Below are 24,086 nucleotides of genomic sequence, written 5' to 3' on the forward strand. Positions count from 1 at the left end.
ACTGCTTTTCAGATATGAATTGGTGGTTGGCAGCATCCCTAACTAAACTTAACTGTTTCGTGGAAGACATTATCACTTTTGAGTTTGGTGTGTTTCGCCATTTGCAACAACTACGGGGCAGCTTCATTACTGACTATATTTCGAGCAACAAACAAACAAACATCATTAATCACCTATGTATGTGAATTTATTGACTGCTTTTGGGTTTTTTGAAACTGTGAACACCATCCTTGGGGTCTGTCACTTCTAACAATTATGTGGCTGGGAAATAACCATTTCTTAATGCCGATACATGTATGACTGTTTCAGGTTTTTTGGAACTGTGAAAACGGTCACCTTGTGAAAACTGTTTAAATGGGACAAGGGCTTTTTTAGTTGTCCATATTTTTGTACTATTTGAAACAGTAGGAAGTATTCAGTCACCCGAGAGTGACGAACATTGTCTGTCAATTCTTTAGGATTATTGTATCTCTTGTGTGTGGTACCATTGTCTTATGCAAACTAGTGACAGCAATTCCCTAATGTAAATTGATCTGTAGCATCGAGCGACATTGTGCGATAAATCTGTACTACTTTTTGCTGAACAGTATTAGATGATTGTGTAGGGGACTTTATTACTCTTTTGTACGGATGGGGGATTATCTATAACAATTGTACATGGTTTAGTTCATACTGGAATGTATCTATACATATTTTTCTTTGTTCTCGTTATATGATCATACAGCATGATTTAGCTTGCATGGTGGGAACAAGGACTCATTTATTTTTATGCTTATACTGTGGGTGTATTAATATAATACATCTCATATACGACTGGTTGTGGACTATTATCACAATTGGTCAGTTATGCTCACCTTACCATCTGTTATGACAGGTATTATATTATTGTCGTTTGCTCTGTATCTAGGATTCTGAGTCTCTTCTTATTGGTTATATTGTTACCTTTTCCATATAAGTTTTGACCTCTTCAAATTGGTCTTCTTAGGGGACATCTTATTTAACTTCAGGCCCATCATCCTCAGATTACCATTCTGTTTTGGGGTAAAATCCACATTTTTTGGGAATAGTGCTTTTCAGCCCCCAATTAAATCATAGAATAACTTTTGTATATTCCATATTGTGGTGAATGGTGGGATACTGCACATCACATTCCTTACATATATGAGGCTATTTATACAGTAAGGTGGTATAGCTTGCAGAATAATATATTTGGGTCTCATATATATATTTTTTTCTCAAGGATTTTTTGCTATAGTATACAGTGGTGTGGCAGATCAGTTGACACATATCAATAATAATCAACCTATGATGCTTGGTCAGTATATTTAGTATTTGATAGCTTATTTATCTTTTTGGGCTTGAAGGTATCTTCACTTGATATTGGCAGGTCATCTTTATTTTTGTTCATCTGATGTTCACCAACATTTTCCTCTCTTAGTGTATTATTGTCAGTGTTTTTCATTTTGTGCCGATACTGTTGACTGACCCTGTAGTACTTAGAGGTACACAGACCTGGGGTATTATTGTAGGGAGATGTATACTGGATGTACTTGTGATTGTGAAGCTTATGGTCATGGATCTAGATGCAATTCTTCAGGGCCTGTGTGCTGAGAACTATATTGGTGTATTTGGTGTACCTTTTAAATCAGGATAACAATTTGGATGTGGAAAACGGGGATCCCAGTTGACGTCTGCAATCAATTATTTCAAGGATTGAATCAAAGTATAAAAACCCTACATACCAATGTTTGGCACCTTAAATCATTTAAGGCTTATTTAAGCAAAAATATCACCCCTCGGGGATTGAGGGTCAAAATACAGCCTCTGGCTGGTTGAATAGATGAAACACTGACAAGGGAATGGCAGGAAGCGCAACAGCAAGCCTCCCTTACTTTTGTTCAGATTTTGGCTAGTTACTATGAACGAATAATAGAAGAGAATGTTGGTGAAGTTAGGTCTGTTTGTAATGATTTGAAGAAATTTGAAGGATTATCTCCATATACCAACGGTTTTAACAAATTAACCAAGAATTTTGTTGGTTTTTGAAAAACAAACTAAGAACAAAAAATACGTAAATTCAATAGGGATGTCACTGATTATCAGAGGGGAAAGCCCTTTGAACATCAAAAATGTATTAAATTTTCTGAAAGTGGGGATTTCACATACACTACACTTCCAGAAGAAAATGACCCAGATCTATTTTGAAGAAAATGGCCTCACAGCCTAGCAGTACTTCGGGGGATGAGTCATCTGCCACAGATATAGATTATCCCAACACACAGGCTTCACCCTCATCAAAGAAATCTAGAAATAGTGACCACCATTTAGAATTGGCAGGCATAGGGGTGGAAGGAAGCACAAGCGCAAACACAGGTACAATGGAGGGACTTCTCCAAACTTTGCTAACACATTAGAGCTTGATTTTAATATACATGACATCTCAACTGTACAGTTAAACGACAACCAAAAGAAATTACTTAATAAAGGTCTTAACTATGTTCCTGGTTTTGTCATTGATGTGAATATTATTGTGAATGATGTCCTGGATTTTTGCCGTAGATTAAATCTAAAAATGTTTTTTGGTTCCAGTGAAACTTCTCAAAGATCTACACAATTTAGGTTTGGCAAATCGGCCTTTATGCCTCCTATGAATAAATATGTTGGCATCTTTCAGCAGGCGGTTCTCAGAGATTTGCATTTCAGGCTGTGTGACTCCACTTTGCTGCACCATAATCTCACAGTTCAGGAACAACAGGCTCTTACTGAATTGAAAAATAATACCAATATAGTGAACACTACTGTGGATAAGGGTGGGGTGGTGGTTATACTGGAAACAGATTATTATCTGGCAAAGGGAAATGGCCAATTGTCCAACCCTCAGCACTATATGCACATGCTCTTAGACCCTACACCTAACTTTAAGGAGGAGATAGACTCGTTTCTTCACTTAGCAGTAGAGGAAGGTATCATGCAGGAGCCTATGTTGTGCCAACTTATGGTGCAGGAGCCACAAAAACAAATTTTATATCTTTTACCAAAGATACATAAGAGTCTGGATAAACCTCCGGGAAGACCAACTGTGTATGGTATCAGATCCTTGACAGATCCGCTTTCTGATTTTTTTAACATATTATCTCAAACCAATACTCAAACATGTACAAGCACGCATCCAAGATACCACAGAGTTTCTCAGGATTATATCAGAGACACATTTAGAACATGGCTACTGTGTACACTGGATGTAAAAGCACTCTATACTAACATTCCCCATTGGGCAGGACTAGCAGCACTCCAACATTGGTTGGACAGGGCGGATCTTTATTCAGCTGGATTTAACACTCTATTAGTTTGCATGGCAGAACACGTCCTTACGAAGAACGTTTTTTTACTTCAATGGGGAATGCTACTGGCAAACTAGAGGTACTGCCATGGGGGCTTCATTTGCCCCTATTTACGCTGATATATTCATGGGGTATCTTGAGGAACACCTTATTTATGACACCTCACACAATTTATACATCAATGAGATAGACATCTGGAGGAGGTAACTTTATGACTGTTGGATGGCGTGGCGTGCTGACCAACAGTATTTGGGTGAGTTTTGTCCAACATTTAAATGAAAATAAATGGGGTATGGAATTCACACTGAACTTTGATATGCACTGCATTAACCTTTTGGATGTTACAGTGTCTAAACAACCAGATGGGTCTCTTGTCACCAGTGTGTATAGGAAATACTCCCAATATAACAACTTGCTATAATCCACTAGTCTGCACCCACACCATACCATACGGAACATACCCAAATCACAGCTTTTGCGTATTAGGAGGATTTGTTCTGAGAAGTAAGACTTTGCCACTTTCCAACAGGATATGACACACAGGTTCCAAACTCGGGGTTACCGACAACGGGATATACAAACAGCTAGTCAGTTTGCATCTGCTCAGGATAGATCACAGCTACTTGTATATAAGGGTAGGACTCACACAGCGGAAGCACAACTGATTAGATTTATAACCACCTATGGGAGGAACATCCATCTCATCAGGGATATTGTAAACAAACACTGGAACATTCTCATGGCAAACTAAGACTTGAATTACATGTTAGGGGATCAATGCCTATTTTCATACCACAGGGGCAAAACACTGGGTTCTCACTTTGCGCATTATAAGAAGCGTAACAGTGGTTTGTCTATGCGCTATCAATTGACTAACAGGACAAACTGTTGGGGTCTTTTCCATGTGGACACTGCTCCCTTTGCAAACGTATACTCAAATCTAAACAATTCACAAGTAAAAACCCAGGCAGGGTATTTGATATACAATGTTCTGGAAATTGTGGATCAGATTGGGTTATATATTTGGCTACCTGCAATTGCTTATCTTTTCATATTGGACAAACATCACGTCCGCTACAGATTCGCATGTCAGAACATTACAGTGACTTCCGAAACAAATGGTTGACTAAAGCCTTATATAAACAAACTATCCACCCCACTGCTCATTTTTCCTTCACAGTGATTGACGGGATAACATGGAGATCGGGTCCAACAAACTTGGCTGGCATTCTATCCTGAATAATAAGGAGAAATATTGGATTGTCAAACTAGGAGGCTTGTTTTCACCAGATTTAAATGGCCACTTATAATGCAGGTGTCTCTTATATTGTTATATGTTCATAAATTTGTTAATTGAACTGCAGGAAATGACACAACAGGAAGTATGGATGTATTTGTATATAAACACATGGTTTTGTTAGCAACTCTATTCAGTGAGAAAGGCTAGTGTGCCAAAACCGGTATGATGCTACTTTATTAATAAATGTATTCTAACACCACCACCTGGTGCAGGCCTTTTTTGTTTTGATCCTGAATGCTTTTTGGCAGGTTGCACCCACCGTACGTGCGAGGGTTTTTGTATCTATACTTAAGTTTTCCCACATCCCAAAAATAGAGCATAGTTATTCTCCAAATTGTCTGAGCATGAGCAAGCTTTGTATGTCTGTGCATGTGTGTGTCCTGCACTAGACTTGACACACTACGATTAGGATTAGTGCCTGTGCCTTACACCAAAGTGTCAGGGTAAGCCATGGCTCCTCCACAACTCTGAAATGGATAAATTGGTAATCAGAGAATGAAATAATACGAAACAAACATCTTATGTACTTCTACATATACGGGGGGTATCCATATTCATCAAGGACACCCACACCTCAAGATTGGTGGCAATGCACGATGCATCGGAGACCATCCAGGTGCAATTAACCATAGGCAATACTGCTCTGCAAATTGTAGCATGTTGCAGGCCACCCTCACAAACTCAGGAACCTCACATGGCTTTCCTGAAAACACTGGAGGGGATAAATGTATCTCCAAACACCATCATACTAGGTGACTTCAATTACCCTAATATAGACTGGGAACACTACTCAAGCCCAAACACCCTAGCCCAAAAGTTCCTGGAATTCATAAACTCAAATGCCATGGAACAACTAGTCACCATCCCCACAAGAGGAGAAAACATACTTGATCTCATCATCACGAACATGGGAGCACAATGTTCAACACCGGAAGTATACCCCTCACTGGTGAGATCAGATCACAAACTAATCTCGCTGGAGGTCCTCATCCCACCCCCACCTGAAATAAAAAAGACCACAGTAAAGAACTCCTCGAAAGCCGACTTCACACTTCTAAAGACTAGTGTGGTCTCCTTTAAGGCCCCCGAGCCGGCGGAAAACAGTACCCAAGCCGCTGAATCACTTACAAATGCCTTCTACCAGCACCTACAGGACTGCATGGATAAGGCAATCCCAAGCAAAACAAAGACTCTCTGTACCAAAGGCAAGCGTCCAGTCTGGTGGACCCCAGCCATAAACAAACTCTACAACAAAAGGAGGAAGCTACTACAAGATAGAGCAAAATCCTTAAAAGGTAAGACACCTTTGATCACTACAAGTAAAAACTAAGAGCTCTCATAAAATCATCCAAAGCAAACTTTGAGAGAAAAATAGCTAAAGACTCAAAAGACAATCATAAGGCCTTCTTTAGCTATGTTAGAAACCTGGGAGGAAACTCCCAGATATGCTCAGAACTAGTTCAAAATGATGTGAAGATTACTGATCCTACAGACATTGCCAACATACTGGCTGACAGGTTCAGTGCAAACACCCCCAAAAGGAGAGATATCTATACCAAACGATTGCAGCCCCCCAAACATCTCTAACGCCCAAGTGAGAACTGCTCTCTCCAAAGCAAAAAACACAGCATCCATGGGACCTGATGGTGTCCCCGGCTGTGTGCTCCACGAACTCAACGAGGAATTAAACCCACAGCTAGGACAGCTGTTTAATCATAGTCTCACCTCTGGATACGTACCCAGGGAGTGGCGCACTGCGACAGTGGTCCCACTTCATAAAGGCGGTGCCTCCACCGACCCTGGAAATTACCGGCCCATTAGCTTGACAAGCCTTATCTGCAAAGCCATGGAGAGGATCATAATGGATCTCATAAATAAAGACATAGGGAATTTGCAGACTTTGGATCCAACCCAGTTTGGCTTTGTCAAAGGCAGATCATGCCTTTTAAACTTGGTTGACTTTTTCGAAACAGTCACCAAAGCCATTGATGAGGGAAAGGCAGTCCATACAGCCTACCTCGGATCTGGCGAAAGCCTTCGATACAATACCCCACTCGGGTATCATTGAAAAACTCATCAGCTTAAATGTTAACCCATACATCACAAGATGGGTTGCAAACTGGCTGAGTGACAGAACCCACAGGGTCAGAGTTGCTGGCGCCATGTCAGACTCAAAGCCTGTCACAAGTACAAGCAAACACAGGAGGGTTATGGCTGACAAAGTTTGCAGATGACGGCAAACTGGGCGCCGTAGTCGAAAACACATCTGACACAGATATCCTTCAGAAGGGTCTCACAGAAACGGATAACTGGTGCCAGAGCCATGGCCTAAAGTTAAATGCCAAAAAATGCATAGTCATACCCTTCGGGAAAAACAAGGTTACCCCTAGCTACCATATAGGTGGCAATCCACTGAGCACAGAAGAAGTTATCAGGGACCTGGGGACCCAGGTTGACAGTAGCCTGTCATTCGACACCCATGTAGCTAAAGTAGTTAGGAAGACCTTCTACATTGCCCACCTTATCATGAAGGGATTCACATCTAGATCAAGGGAGGTCATAGTTTCCCTATACTCATCACTCATCAGACCAATAATTGAGTACAATGCCCCATTCGGAATGTATCTGACCCGACACTTGCAGCAGCTGGAGAGGCCACAAAAGTTCCTCACCAAAAGGATAAAGAGTCTCAAAAATCTGTCCTATGCTGCCCGACTGAAAGAACTTCAGCTCTATTCAGTCGCCTACCGCTTGCTCAGAGGTGACCTGTGCCTGACATACAAGGCCATATCAAACCCAGATTTGATGAATATGCTTCACCTCAAAAAATCTAGATCCGTCAGAGCCACAAGGGCGGGAGACTTAAACCTCGACACGGCTATTAATAGGACGTGCTGGAGGGATAGATTCATCACCCAAAGACTCCCTATGCTGTGGAACAAAATCCCGGTATATGTGAGGCAGAGCACCTCGCTGGCCTTGTTCAAGAGAAATCTTGACCAATGGATGGGAGATCGCAGATATACCCCAGGGATTACCTCAGTGTCACTGCTCGACAGAGGCACAGCAAAATAATGGGTATAGTTCCCCATACTAAAGGGGTGGCGTAAGCCACAAAACTATGGGCTAGGCTTGTAAATGCCCTCGGGCAGATAGCCTAGTATAAACCTATGAACCTATGAACAAAATACTTGTATGCATTTCACCTGTTCTGATGATGTGTGCTAAAATGTTAATATTTCTAATGAATTCTATTCTGTAACATCTTTCACTCCTTCCATAAAACTCTCCTTGGAGTTTCCTGCTCTGTACCTCCACTGGAATAGGTTTTCTCTCTCATTGAACTTTCCCAGCCATCAAAACAAGCTATGCAAATGAAGGAAATGCCCAAGGCAAGTCACAGAATGTGACTTTTGACTGTCATATAATTTCTTTCTTTGCCTAGCTGCCAAAACTTTTCAGTTTCTCCTTCACAAGCTGCTCAGAAATAGGAACAAGACAACAGTAGGCCTAGTAACAATAAAGGAGGTAGCAACACAAAAGTTAACAGACTGTGGGGGGAGATTGTCCTCGATCGTGATATTAACAGTGAGTAAGGAAAAAAGTTCATGCATAAATAAAATAAGCAAGGTGAGTAATATATTAATCCCAAAGCATAAATAAGCTACTAAATGGTATGACTAACATGAAAGAATTGAAAAAGGGTAGGACACCCCCACCAAAAATAGATCTCATTAAAGTACTTCTACTAATAAATTACACGGTAAACCCCAAGGAAGACTAACAGAAAATGTTTTCTGAACAGGGGGATGAATAAATATATCATTAAGAGTCCCAGCGGTAACGACCATGTGCAAGAGTTAAACAATATTTAATTCACAAATCAAATATAATAATGCATGTCTGATTGTTATTTAAAGCATAGGTATAAAGTGTCACACCTTTAAAGTTGACAGTATAATTCTGTTGCTTAATACAACAAAAAATGGAATCCTAACTAAATGACATTTCTTAAGCCATTCCTGCACAAATCAAGTAACAAAGAAATTGTGTGTGTGTGTGTGTGTGTGTGTGTGTGTGTGTGTGTGTGTGTGTGTGTGTGTGTGTGTGTGTGTGTGTGTGTGTGAGAGAGAGAAGTTCACTATAAAACTGAGCTTACCTTTACAAACCGTGAATTTGTGCGGAGTAACTTACGAACAACCAGCAAAAGGAAATCCATATCTTCTGTTCTCTCATGAACCTGAAAATAAGGCACTGCAATTCAAACCTGTATCAGATGATTTGATGCCACACAACAGTAAACTTACTTTTGGTTAAATCACAATGATTCACTTCAGACTGTACAGTAAATTCACAAACAGCAGCTAACATTTTTAGATCTAGTCCCATTGCTGTTGCATCCATGTCATGGGCCCAAATAACCTACCAGATCAGTTCTTCTTAACTGTCATAACAGGAAACGGACGTCCAACTCGAAGTCAGGTCAACATTCATGTTGGCCCTCAACAAGTGTAGGTAGTAAAGATCGCCTTCTTCAAAAACATGTCGAGGTCCAACTGTCAACCTTGTGTGCATGCGGCCACCATCTACAGTGGCTGGGTTAGAAAACAGTATGCTCAAACGCATTCCCTCAGTTCTGCCCCCCCCCCCCCAAAAAGGTATAAATTATAACCCTGCAATATCTATAAGAAATAAAACACCTGAAGAAGAAGAATTAAGACTAACTAATACAAAGGGAACTTCTCAACAGACGGACAGCACAACAAGCAAATGCTAATCTAGAAAATTAAATTTTCACTGAACAGCTTTCTGTGATAGGGGAGATTTCTCTTTTCTTCACTCCATTTTCCATGTAATAATGGGATTCCAGATGGAGGCCCCAATCCATAAGCAAAGCACCCATGATGAGAATCTTCAATGAACTAAGAAAAATTGCTGAAATGGCCTACCATTTTACAACATGGTAACAAGGGTCTGACGCCCACAAGATCTGCAGAAGTGTCACAAATGCATCCATTAGCATCTCAGAGTCAAATGAGACACTCACAGAAAGGTGAGCTAGCCTGTCTGTAGAGACGATGGCTATCAAACAGAAGAGATGCAGCAAACTGCTAGCTTTCACTCAGCCAGGAAGAAAAAGGAGTGACGGAATATGCCTGCTCACCTATGGGGGGGGGGGGGGGGGGTGAAGAGAAAGCAGGAGGTTTCCACTCGCTCAGAGACGCACAGGATGCACAAACTGCCAGAATATTGCCTGCACTGCAGGGGAAGTAATAGCGCTCTTTAAAGGCTTCTCCACTTGCGAAAGTGAGGGGACATTCTTATACAGCCCAATTCATATCACTCATCAGCCTTGTGTTAGATGCATATACAGTAGGGAACAGGGGGAAAAAAAATGCTCCAATTACCCCTGATGGGTGCCTGAATGACTTCCCCTATCAGTCTGCTTTCTCAAGGTAGGGAATAAAAGAGATGATGGACTAACAGAAGATTCATAGATGGAAGGGCAAAGAGATGCAAAAAAATGCTCAGCTTCTGATTCAGAAAAAACAGTGTCAACTTTACTCTGGTCATGGAACATTGTATAAACTCTTGTCTTTTGCAGCAACAACTGAGGCATCCTTGGCATTTGCTATTACTGTCTACATCCATTTTGTAGACCTGTAGAAGACGTATAGCAACTGCACTCTGGGACTGTCTTGTGAGAAGTTCTGCACCAATTCAAGATCCCAGGGTTGCTGCTGGGTATCACTGGGTCCCTGTTCTACAGGGAGAGGCACGTCTCTATCAGAGGAGTGCAACAGTATATGTTCAAGAATGGCACACAACTCCATAAATGTGTCTCGTCTCCCTTCCTGTTTGTGAGTTCCAAACACAGGTTATCAAAGCACATCCAGAAAACAGGAAGTACTTACTGTGAGATTCTGAAGTCTGCATCTTTGTTTTTGAAGATGACATTGTCATCTCAACCTCAAGTGATTGGTCTGGGATGCAATGGAGAAATTCAGTGCAGTGTGTGGAAACAGACTGGATGAAAATCACCACCTCTCTCCCAGGAGGACAAAAGAGTGGAATGCTCTCTGCAGGTGAAGGAGGAGAAGCTATCTCAAGAGGAGTTCAAGTTATCTTGCTGTCTTGAAAAGTGAAGACAGACAAGACTGGAGATTGAACAACAGCAAAGGCAGTACAGCAAGTGTTGTACAAGACTGCGGTAGTGAAGCTAGAAACGAGACCTAGGATGAATCTCTCACTTTACTTAGTCGTATGTGGCCCTCATTCTCATGTATGGTCATAAGCTCTGCATCATCATCATCTTCTTTCGGCTATTCCTGTTAGGGATTGCCACAGCAGATCACATTTCCATTTCTTCCTGTCCTCTGCATTTTGCTCTGTCACACCAACCACCTGCATGTCCTCTCTCACCATATCCATAAACCTTATCTTAGGCCTTCCTCTTTTCCTGTTACCTGGTAGCTTCATCCTTAGCATCTTTTTCCCAATATACTCAGCATCCCTCCTCAGCACATGTCCAAACCAACGTAATCGTGCCACTCTGGCTTTGTCTCCAAACCTTCCAACCTGGGCTGACCCTCTAATATACTTATTCCTAATCCTGTCCACCCTAGTCACACCCACTGCAAATCTTAACATCTTTAATTCTGCCACATCCAGCTCAAACTCCTGCCTTTTTGTCAAGGCCACTGTCTCCAACCCATATAACATAGCTGGTCTCACTACCCTCTTGTAGACCTTCCCTTTCACTCTTACAGGTACTCGTCTGTCACAAATCACTCCTGACACTCTTCTCCACCCACTCCATCCTGCCTGTACTCTCTCCTCTTCACCTCTCTTCCACACTCACCGTTACTCTGAACTATTGGCCCCAAGTATTTAAACTCATCCACCTTTGCCACCTCTACTCCTTGCATCCTCACCATTCCTCTATCCTCCCTCTCATTCACACACATATATTCTGTCTTAGCTCTGCTGACCTTCATTCCCTCTTCTCTCTAGTGCATATCTCCATCTCTCCAGGGGTCTCCTCCACCTGTTCCCTACTCTCACTACAGATCACAATGTCATCTGCAAACATCATAGTCCATGGGGACTCCTGTCTGATCTCGTCTGTCAACCTGTCCATCACCATTGCAAATAAGAAAGGGATCAGAGCTGATCCTTGATGTAACCCCACCTCCACCTTAAACGCATCCGTCACTCCCACCGCAGACCTCACCGCTGTCATACTACCCTCGTACATATCCTCTGCATACTAATCAAAAAGATGAAACTGCAAACAAAAGCAGCAAAAAATGAAGTTCTTTCACAAGGTGCCTAGGCTGTGACTTAGGGATATGGTCACCCACAACTTCTTTATGCTCACAGCAAACAGTTAAGGTAGTCTAGATGCTCCTAGGTAATGCCCACGAAAGGTGGATTAGTCATGGTCCACTAAGAGTATGGCCTGGTGCACAGCCAGGACAGAGTGGTTCTCTCGCATCCTGCACCTGAATGACTATAGAACACACAAGGTAAGTTGGAGACTACTGCTATTGATAAGATTCCAGTCTATCCTGCTCAGCTTGCTACCAGTGCATCCTATGCCACAGCAAGCTTTTCAGAAGAATGGAAGGAAGACTATACATCCCAAATTGCAGCAATCAGTAAACTTTGAGAGCTACACCTTCGGTCTTCCTTTAATGAAAACCACAAAAGAATCATTTAAAACAGGTAAAAGTACAGATCCCTGTGGTACCTCACAGCTAAGTAATAAAAGTCTGAGGTAACACTGAAATTCTGACATCAGAAGTTTTTCCAGAAAGGCACAATTTAATACAACTGCAAACAGAGGGCTTAATACTGAACCTATGTACCAACTTTGCCAAAGGCATTTGTCATGGCTTACTGCTCACCTCACTCCACTTCTCTTAACAGTTAAGCCCATCTCTGACCACTCTACTTAGGATCAAAATCATTCTGCCATTGTCACATGTCATCTCACCCATGCAATCATACTGAACAAACCTTATCGTGTATCTAAGTTCAATTATCCAAGCACAGCTTTAACTTAATAAAATAAAAACAGTACTCTTGCACTCAACCGCTACTCTAACATAGCTTCCCAAAGACTTGAACATCAATTACATTTCCTAAATTAAGTTAACTGAAGAAGATATCTTTCTAAAATACATGTAGTAGGTTAGATGATTGACAACGGCAAATTTGCATTTTGTAAGGTTGGTATGGGGTTTTGGGACTTAGCTTAACTGCAAATATTGTCCCCCCAATTGAAGTAGGCTCGCCATTCTAAGAACTGAAGGGACTGTAGAATACTGGGATGAACTGGAAATAAGAGACATTCATTCCAGCCTTATTCCGGTTAATTACCGAGATTGTGCTGAGCAGGTGCTAGTTTCTCTGTTTGATTCGATAATAAAGTTAGAGCCTTGCTATTTAACTGCAGTACATTATCAGTTTGGTTACAGACTTGTAAGCATATTAGTAACACAGGTTTATTTCATGCAGAAAGAAAGACAGAGCAACAATGTTATTGGTTTATAATTGTTAAAGCTGCAAATGTTATTTTAAGGACTCAATACTGCTTTTTTTTGTGCTTTGCAGATACTGTTACAGAAAGACACACTGTCAGTTTTAAATTTTTGGATACATTTCCAGTTTGGTATCCCAGAATGCAAAATGCATGTTTTTCAATACAGGCAGGAAAAAGTATTACATCTGCCACCTACACTTGCACCAGAATTGGGGGGGGGGGGGTACGATGACTGCAGAGCCTTATTGTATGACATACACTAATTATATGAGAGACACATCAAGGCAGCTCTTCCAATATGTCAGCAGCATGTGGGACAAAGCAGAGTCCTAAACTTGGCAAAAAAAATGTTTTTCTTTAATGTTTCTTTACTGAGCACATATACAGCAAGTTAACTAAATATGTTTCAAGGCATCTAAAGAAAATATTCTTTAGAGTCAACATTAACATACAAGTCTGCTTTAACATAGCTGCACTTCTATACCTATGCAAGTAACAATTTGTAGACAAAACGTTACCATAGACAAATATTGTGGTAAGGATAGTTATGTAATTCATATGGATTTCCCCTATTATTTCAGTATTTCTAATATAATTAACCAGTATTCTAAAAAAAGATATACTGCTTTTATTCTGTGAAGTGATTCTAAACACCTTAATATATCTGAGAGTTGAATCCTTGAACCCATCCCAGGTAATACTGTTTAGATTAATCCAATTGTGTGTGAAGAACTTTTTCAACATGAATACATTTATTAGTATACATAAACATTTATGTGACACTGGTATACAAATATGATATACAATTACAAGGTCTCTAATAATGTACTCCTTATTACAACCTTGTTGACAGTGTTTTAGCTTGTTCTAGAGTTGCTGCGTGAATTTGAAATACCAGAAAATGATTTAGATCTGCATTTGGGAAATTAAAAGCATAACAAGGGAAATATAGTGACAAGTAATATGCCTTTTTTGTTGGTGTCATATAAGATTGTTTAAGATCATAAACTGCAATTCAGTTGAATATCTCTTAGATTCATATGGATTATATTCTTGATTTCATTACCCATCAACATTTTTTTTCTATTTTGGATCAGTAGGATGAATAGAAATTCGGGTTTATATGATAGAGACATCAGTTTTTCTGAAGTTAATGCAGTCCATACGTTTTTTATAAAATTTATTTTGGTGTCGTATGTGAAGGTCCCTACTCAGGGCCAGTAATCAAGGAGCCTCAATCCTCACCACTGACACTGGTGAGGGATGGCCACTAGCAGCAAAGATGGATACACACAGTATTTTCAGATGCAGCTCTCTGCACCAAGCACAATTTTCCTTAAGAGCACACAGGAAGCACACTCCAGACCCAGGACTGGACTCTCTCCAGGCCTCAAACAAGACTCCACACTGAACCACTTTGGAGCTCCGTGTCCCTGTTCCCAGTAACTGACACACACACCTGGGAAAGGCTGGCACAAATTTACCAGCTATGCCCCCGCTACCCATACTATGAGGTAATTACACTGGACCAGTCAGCTACTCTGAGGTTCTTACCATGGTACCCAATTATACTTAGCAAAATTAATTCTAATACATAAGGTAGAGTTTGGCCAATGCAGCAAGACTTTCAGGAGCGGCCACAGTGTCACTAAAATAAGAATATGTACTCTCAAGATGTTAAAAGTATTCTCTAAAGGACCAGCCACAAGGAAAGGTATAAAAATATTTAATAATAAATAAAATACAAAACATGATAATACTGAATGCCTAGTTGCAATAAACACCAGACTTTCAATCACAAGAGACATAAAAAAATAACAGTTGGATAGATTCACACTACACAGAAAAACAATATTTAACTAGTCTCACTATATTTTCCTGACTGACTAAAGAATTACTGTTCCCTAGTTACTTACTAAAGCAAGGCAAGATGGCGAGTGCTGAGTTGATTACTACAGCAAGGCAAGAGGAGGTCTGAGGTTGTGTGAGATATCTGTGAGAGATCTTTCCTGTCAGATTCTGAAAAATAAAGTGCTGCTTCGAGAGTTCCAGAATTTCTCACTCATATATAAAAAAATCATTTCAATGCTAGTTAGTGCTTGTTATAAAATGCCACCATACTAGGTCACCTGACTCTGGTACAATACACACCCAGAGGTTTGCTACGATCTGTTGCAGCATCTCAAAGCTATAAAACAATTTCAAAAATGTCCACCCTTCCAGGGTAGCAATTAGTTCACCCCTAAGGACAATACAGTAAAAGCAATGTCTTTCAGCTTTTCCCCAGTTAGGTGTCGCCACAGATCATCACTGATCCGCAGACTGATTTGGCAGTACTTACAGTGTCAAGTTGCAACCCGGTGCCCAACTTTCACAGAAGGCACACACGCACCTACCTGCATGTCTTTAAAACTCACTCGACCGCAGGGAAAACATGCAGACTCTGCACAGAAGATTCTCCCACCGTGAATCAAACCAGAGAAGCTCTTGCTGTGAGGCGATAACGCTAACCACTGCACCACTTTGTCAGACTACCTAAGGACAATACAGTAAGACTCCTAATCCTGGTTTTTCCCAGTTTTGTCTCTGGCTGCAATCAGACCAGTAAGAGAAAATTTTTATGGCCTAAACCAGGTAATTTAATTTCAGACTATTTCTCAAAGTTAACTGGACTAAGATTTACTTCTTCTCTTCCAGTATCATCTGCTACAATATATTTCAGCAGTTACAATATAGTCTGACATACAAATGTATTTTTCTGTCCAGCAGGACGCACTGTTGGCACATTTTTAACATAAGCAACTTCATATATTCATTTTTTACATAAGCATCTATATAAATCAAATGTGATAGTCAAATGACAGCATTCTTTACAAAACCTCAGCTAGCTATGCCAGCATGCATTACACATGCACTGCCCTACTCTCCCTGGCACAGACGGCACTATATCTCATCAGGTTTCAATTTTTATGTCTGAGTTGACAAGAAATTATTTTTAATAATCTGCTGGAATTTATTATAAAGTAGTTTAAATAAAAATTTGGCAAGGCAAGGCCACCTTGTCTTTTGGGAGGGATCCATTTTTGATTGGACACCCAAATCAACAAAATTCTCCAAACAAACTTAACGTCATAGCAATATCTAAAAAAAAATATTTCCAAAGAGGAGGTTAAATAGAAATAATGTAGGCATAATGTTCATCTTAATTATTGCTCTTTATTATATGAAAAAATGTAAGTTACTCCATCTTGTGATTTCTCCTTTTATGTTGGACCAGGTCATTACTACTTTGAGAGTGGACAGTTCTATCCTGATTACATATTATTCCTAAGTATTTCAGCAAGACAGAACTGTTTACCTTAATGTTGGTAGGAACATTTAGGAAGAAAACGTTTGGCTTACTATTTGCTTAGATTTAATTTATAGTTTGAAAATGTGGAATTATTAATGGTATTCATAATTTTTGGTATGTAACTTACAGGACAGATGTTGGGCTATCCTTAACAGGAGATACCTTAGGTGAAGGATACTCTAACAGTGAATAAAAAGACCTCTACTGTTATGGTAAGATTTTACACAGCTGTACTATGCCCTTCCACATCACTGTCATAGTATTCTTCACATAACGGAGTACAAGAATTCAAGACGAAGCCTAGGAGGAAGAACCCTCCATGAACCCATGCAGGATAGCTCTAGCAAAGCCTGCTCTGGCTCAGGAAACATTCAACTTGTAATGTTTAGTGAAAGAATGAACAGAGGACCAAGTAGCAGCCAAAGATAGAATTCGTATCCAGTCCTTTAAAAAAGCCACCACAGCATGAAACTGCCCTAGTGGAATGTGCCTTTACAGACGAGAAGAGACATTTGCCACAAAAGGAAATGACCTTAGAAATCCAGGAGGAGATTTAAAACAGCCAAATCCAAAGTCCTGGGATGAAGAGAAACAAAAAGCTGCTCAGATTTGTGAAAAAATAGAAGTTATGTTCTTACCATAACGTTCCATGTTAGTTGTCTTCTTCTCGCCTTCTTCTTGCTGGATGGGTTCGGAGCCGACCTCGGCTCCGACTCGGCCACTCTAAAAGCTCGAGAGTTGGTTCCACCGGCTCGAGGCTCCCCTTATATCCCACAATGCTAGGCGAGAGTTACCTCAGATCTCGTTTGTAAGCTAACCCCAGCTTATAATAGTAACAGAATAACTCTAAACAGAGTCCACCTCTAACAACAGGAAGAAAGAAGGGTGACCTACATCCTGATCCAGGAAATATGCAGAACAGCATATGCCTAAGAAAGAGGTGGTAGAAAGAGAGGTCACGATCACAACTCCTCTAGGTCTGTCCAGGCCAGGGGGAAGGAGGGTGGGGCGCAAGAAGAAGGCGAGAAGCCAACTAACATGGTACGTTATGGTAAGAACATAACTTCTATATGTTAAGTTGTCTATCTCGCCTTCATTCTTGCTGGATGGGACCGCATCCCTAGCACCTTGTCCCGGGTGGCCTAACGGAACAGACTCCTGAGAACAGTGGAACCAAAATTAGCTCTATGCCTAGAAGCTAAATCCAACTTATAATGAGAAATAAAAGTGTGAGGAGTAGCCCAAGTAGCCGCTGCACAAATGGTGTCAATAGGCAGTCTGTCTTGGAAGGCTAAAGAAGTAGCCAAAGCTCTGGTGGAATGGGCTTTAGGTTTATTAGGCAATTTTTGTTGTCTAATTTCATATACCAGGGAAATCAAAGATGTTAGCCATCTGGATAATGATACCTTTGAAACTGAACGTCCCTTTCTGCTTTCCGCATAGGAGACAAACAGCTGATCAGATTTTCTGAATTGTTTTGTTCTATCCAAGTAGTACCTCAATTGACGATGAACATCCAGGCAGTGTAATTTTTGTTCAGACCTATTGGAATACTCTGGAAAAAGACAGGAGGTCAATGCTTTGGTTTAGATTTGATGTCGAGACCACCTTAGGCAAAAGGACGGATTAGTTCGTAAGGATACTCTGTCCTTATGAAACAAAAGATAAGGAGGACGACAACTGAGTGCTTGAAGCTCTGAAACTCTTCTAGCTGATGTAATAGCTACCAGAAAAAGAGTTTTCCATGATAACAATTTTAAGGAACAGGAAGCTGCAGGTTCGAAAGGGGGAAGAATCAAAGAAGCAAGAACTAAATTTAGGTCCCAAGGAGAAGGAGGATTTCTTATAGGAGGTCTGAGAAGAAAAACTCCTTTCAAAAAGGCTTTGCAGAGTTTGTGGGACATTAGGGCAGATTCAGAAATACCCACATGAAAGTTAGAAATAGCTGCCAATTGAACTTTAAGTGTAGAGGGAGATGAACCTGCATGGAAGAGTTCAGCTAGAAAGTCAAGGACTAGTTGAATGGAAGCGGTGAAAGGATCTATGTCCTTTCCTTGAGCCCAATATGTGAAACGTTTCCACTTACTCAAATAAATCTTCCTAGTGGAAGATTTATAGGAAGCTATCAATATATCTCTAACAGAGTGAGATAATTGAGGAAGCCTGGCTAAGGTTGGAACTGGAGGAACCAAGCAGTGAGGTTCAGAGAGGGGAGGGAGCGATGAAACTGACCTGACTTGATGGATCAAAAGATCTGGAACTAGGTCCAGATTCCACGGTCGCTCCAAGAGAAAACGATGTAGAAAGGGGAACCACACTTGTCGAGGCCAGTAAGGAGCAATGAGGATCAATGAGGCCTTCTGAGCGATAGCTTTCTGAATTACTTGAGAGATCAGTGGGAAAGGAGGAAATGCATACAGAAGTCCCCGGGGCCAAACTTGGACTAGAGCGTCTCTGCTGGGTTGGCCTGGTAAAGGGAATAGAGTGAAATATTCTCTGCACTTGCTGTTTTGGGGGGTAGCAAAAAGATCGCAGCAAGGCTGACCCCACTTGAGAAAAATTTCTCTCACTACAGAGTCTTTCAGAGACCACTCGTGAGGCATGAGAATAGCTCTGCTCAACTTGTCCGCAATATGATTGGACTTCCCGGGGATGTGCATTGCTATCAGAAAACGCTGAGAAGAAATCGCCCATTGCCACAGTCTGAGTGCTTCTCGACACAGGGGATATGATCTGGTTCCTCCTTGTTTGTTGATGTACCACACTACAGACATATTGTCTGTCTGGATTGCAAATGTTCCCAAGGGAAGAGAGTCTTGAAGGGCTTGCAACGCTAAAAGCACCACTCTCATCTCCAGAACATTTATGTGCAAGTGGCATTCGTTTGGTTGCCATGTGCCCTGGACTGTCCTGCCCTGATAATGCCCCCCCCACCCGATCAGGGAGGCATCCGTTGTCAGTGTAGCAACCGGAGGAGGTGGAACAAAAGGTCTTCCCGACAGGAGATGGGGGGAAGACATCCACCACATGAGATGCTTTTTGCACGCCTGCGTGATCACAATGGTGTGAGACATTGGAAGTTCCTGGTATGACCATTGAGTAAAAAGCATCCACTGAAGGATCCGCATGTGGTATCTGGCTAATGGAAGGAGAGGTATGGCGCTGCCATAATTCCCAACACCTTTAGAACTAACCTGGCTTTGATTCTGTTGTTGTTGAGAAGGAGTGATACCAATTTGTGAATGTCTGATATCCTTTGATGTGTTAGCCTTGCAGACATGTTTATTGTATCTAGATTTGCGCCTATGTAGGTAATAGTACGACAAGGCGACAAAACAGACTTTTCGCAATTTATTGAAATACCCAGCTTTGACAAACGCGAAAAGTGTAATCTCTGGCCATCAGAAGGAGATGCTTGGTGGGAGCTGTGAGGAGCCAGTCGTCCAAATATGGAAACACCTGGAATCCTTGTCGTCTCAGGTGAGAAGCTACCACTGCCATGCATTTGGTAAACACCCGGGGGGCAGTGGTGAGACCAAAGGGCAGGGCCCTGAACTGAAAATGACTGGTTCCCAGCCTGAAGCGGAGGAATCTTCTGGAGCGTCTGTTCATCTTTATATGATAGTACGCATCCCGAAGGTCTATAGAGCACATCCAGTTTCCTTTGCCCAAAAGGGGAAGGATGGATTGCAGCGTGACCATCGAAATCTTGTTTTCTTGACTGATTTGTTCAAGACACTGAGATCCAATATCGGTCTCCAGTCCCCTGTTTTCTTTGGAACTAAAAGAACCTTGAGTAGATTCCGGATCCTTGTTGGTCTGCTGGCACTGGCTGAATTGCTCTTTTTGCAAGCAGTTTTGAAATTTCCAAAGCTGCTAGATACCTTTGAGCGGGTGGAACATCTGGAAGGGATTTTTTTGACTGATTTGGAAAGCGAAGAAAGGGGATAGAATAGCCTTTGGAAATGATGGACTGTACCCATTTGTCTTGAGTCAGGGATAGCCAGGCTTCTGGGTACAGTGACAATCTTCCCCCGACTGCCTCTGAAGATGGGCAGTCGGGCAACACCTCAGGGATGCTGAAAGGGCTTGTCAGGGAAGGCTTCCCGATTGCCCTGGTTCTGCGGACCCCCCCTGCCTCTAGGACGACGTCTACCATTGTTATTCCCACCTCTGCCTCTGGTGGGAAAACGACTCTGTGCGTCAGGCGAAGTCCCTTGAGATTGTTTACGGAACCACATCTTTCCACCCTTCTGGCCTTTGGGGTAAGGCCTGGAAGGAGTAGAAAAACGGACTCCGACGGCAGAAAGGGTCTTGCCATCAGTCTCGCACCTAGTCAGGGTTTCTTTCACTTGAGGACCAAAGAGATGATCCATCAAAGGGAGTTTGTGAAAGACGTCTTGAAAGGGTCCTAAAATTGCATAGCCGCATCCAGGCGTGCCTACGTAAGGCTACACCTGTCCCTGCGGCTCTGCTCGCTCCATCAGCCGCGTAAGAAAGAAGGCGCATGGAGGAGTTGGTTATGGAATTAAGGGTAGCCAGCTGCGTGTTCATCTTGTCTTGGAAACCCGCAGCTGTAGGATCCTTTAACATTTCACTCGCTTCTTTGATCAAGTCCCTTTGAAGACGAGTGAAATGGCACAGGTAATTCAGCGAACGCATGGTAAATGTCGCTGAGGAGAACATCCGCTTCCCGTACCTATCCATGGACCTAGATTCCTTGTTAGGTGGATGGACAGGTACTGAAGGATCAGCTAGTTCCTTCTTTGTGGCAGCAGCTACCACCATAGCATCCACAGAAACTCCTTTTGTTAAAAATTGTTTGTCTGCTGGAGCTGTTATGAACTTAGAGGGTCTCCTGGGAGTGGGGTCCACTGAATCAGGAGCCGTCCATGCCTTCTTAGCCACCACCTGCATGAGGGGGTCGAAGGGGGGGGACACCCAGGAGGTGGAAGGACGAGAGCCAAACGCCTCAAGATACACAGATTCGTCCTCCGAAGGGTTGAGGGCTGGCCAATTTCCCCTCTGTTTCAGGATCTCCAGAATGTCTGCAAATGAGACATCTTCGGAAGGGGAACGGGGGGAACCCTCAGAATCATCCAAATCTGTGTCTGACGTGATGGACTCAGGTGAGTCAATGTGTTTCCTCTTACACTTCCTCTTCCGAGGGGGCTCTTCTGCCAAATCAGGAGAGGCCTCGGAAGAGGATGAAATCCCCACAGGGGGCTCCTGAGGAGGTGGCTCTCTGCGGTCCGGGATGAGGGAGTGAGTCGACTTAGCCTGAGGCACCATAGAGGGCGGGGCGGACGGAGCCGACTGTGGAGTAGAGCCAGGCTCTAACACACTCCGCATGACCTCGAATGCACCCCTGTCAGGCAGAGCCAGAGGTCCCCGCTCCGAGAAACTAAGAACCCCTCGGCACCGACAGTGATGGCTCGAGGCCGATGTCGGAGCCGAACTCACCAGCGAAGCCCGAGAGGGAGAGGGGGGTCGGACAAGGGTCCGATGCCACTCACCCCTCGGAGCCGACGAGGGAAGTCCGGCGCCGAGATTCTTCCAAGGAAGAACGGAGCCGGCAGAGCCGAAGACAATTGTATCGGCTCGACGCAATCACAGTCTCGGTTCCGACGACCCGGCTCCGAGCTCAAGAGAGTCGAAGGAGGAATATGTTGATGGACCGGGGCAGGCATCGACTGATGAGTCGGGCTCTGAAGCATCTGGGCCAGTGCCTCGGACTTAAGTAGTCGACTCACTACTCTCTGAAGGTCATGATCCGACAGCCTCGATGACCTAGAGGAGTGAGACCTTTGGCTCCGTTCAGACAGCAGGGGAGATCCTGGAGCCGAATGAACGGAGCCAAGAGATGGTGGCCTGGACCTCTTCCTAGTTGTCGGCTCCGAAGGTCTGGTCGGAGCCGACACGGGAACTTCTATTACCTCGGCTCCGGCCGGAGCCGAGGGGGCCACAGAAACTGTGGACTGAGACTTATCGGCTCCAGCCGGAGCCGATGAAGGCAATGGTTGAGAAACCTTAGGTCTCGGCTCAGTAGCCGGAGCCGAAGACCTAGATGCCTTAGAGGGCTTCCCTGTTGAAACAGACAGGGAATCCTCTGGCTTGAGTAAGCCTCTAAGAATTAATTTATTCTTTCTTTCCTGCAGGACCCTGGGGCTGAAGCCATGGCACACAGCACAGGAGTCCTGCAGGTGCAAAGGCCCCAGACAATAGACACAAGAAGTGTGAGCGTCTGTCAGAGACATTTTCTGACAGCACGCATCACACTTCTTGAATCCGGAGACCTTTGCTTCTTTAGACATTTTGTCTGAACAGGTGTACACAAACACGCACACAAACACACTAGTTATACCCTGTCAGGTTAATACAATAAAAGTAGTAATAGTACTAGTAATTTAAACTATAATAAAACACACACACTCCACTAGGGAAGGAAAGGCCTATAGGCCCGAGGGAAGAACCAAAGGTTCTTGGGGAAAGAAACGGAAATTTTTGGGTAGGGAATAAAAGATTTCTAACCTACTCTAAACTAAGTAAAAATATTAAATTAAAGGGGTTTTTAAAGACTAATTTCAACTAGAAAATAGTACTCACCAGGAACCGGTAGAAACAACCAACCTCGAAGCTGTAGCGGCAAACGAGATCTGAGGTAACTCTCGCCTAGCATTGTGGGATATAAGGGGAGCCTCGAGCCGGTGGAACCAACTCTCGAGCTTTTAGAGTGGCCGAGTCGGAGCCGAGGTCGGCTCCGAACCCATCCAGCAAGAATGAAGGTGAGATAGACAACTTAACATCTTTAGTTTTATCTAAATAATATCTGAGCTGTCTATGCAAATCCAAGGTGTGAAGGACCTTCTCACTGGCAAACTGTGGAAAAGGAAAAGATGAAAAGACTGATTAAGGGACAGCTAATTGACCACCTTGGGCATAAAAGAAGGATTAGTATGAGGAGGCGCTCTGTCTCTACGGAAATCTAAAAAAGGAGGAATGGTCATGACAGCTTGTAGTTTAGACACCCTCTTGGCTGAAGTAAGAGCCAAACGCAGAACAGCCTTTCAAATACAATGATGCAAGGATTTTTCAGGTAAAAAACTGAAGTCCCAAGAAGGTGGAATAGGCTTCCTGGGAGTCCTGATAAGGAGGATGCCTTTAAGGAATTGCTTGACCTCAAACCTAGAGACCGGAGAGGATTCAATGGCAGACAAGCAGACATTGCTGACAGGTGAGCTTTTACTGAAGAATATGGCAAACCAGCATGCAGCAGATCACAGAAAGAAAGAAACAAACAAAGGAACCTCCATTGATAGAGGATCGTGATGGCCAGGGAGGCACCACACAGAAAATCTTTTCCATTTGGACAAGTACGATTTCCTAGTAGTGGGTTTCCTGGCATCCTGCATAACCCAGAGCACATCTTCAGGAAAGAGGTGCCTAAAAGGGATCAAAACCCTATTATCCACAGTATCATTTAAAGAATGGACAAGTAAGGATGGCTAACAGACCCCTTGTCTTGTGTGAGGTCAACTACCCAGT

General features: G+C 42.7%; 1 protein-coding gene across 1 annotated transcript in view; it reads right to left on the reverse strand.

Moving 5' to 3' along the window:
* Positions 1-24,086, reverse strand: part of TDRD9 (tudor domain containing 9) — a 2,841,455-nt gene that overhangs the window by 2,476,708 nt on the left and 340,661 nt on the right. The window contains exon 6 of the mRNA XM_044074496.1: positions 8,801-8,881. Coding sequence (XP_043930431.1) covers positions 8,801-8,881 — 81 coding nt within the window. The remainder of the gene's footprint in view (positions 1-8,800; positions 8,882-24,086) is intronic.

This window comes from Protopterus annectens, chromosome 6.part0 (assembly GCF_019279795.1).
Source record: "Protopterus annectens isolate FY-2018-M chromosome 6.part0, PAN1.0, whole genome shotgun sequence".
Classification (NCBI taxonomy): domain Eukaryota; kingdom Metazoa; phylum Chordata; order Ceratodontiformes; family Protopteridae; genus Protopterus; species Protopterus annectens.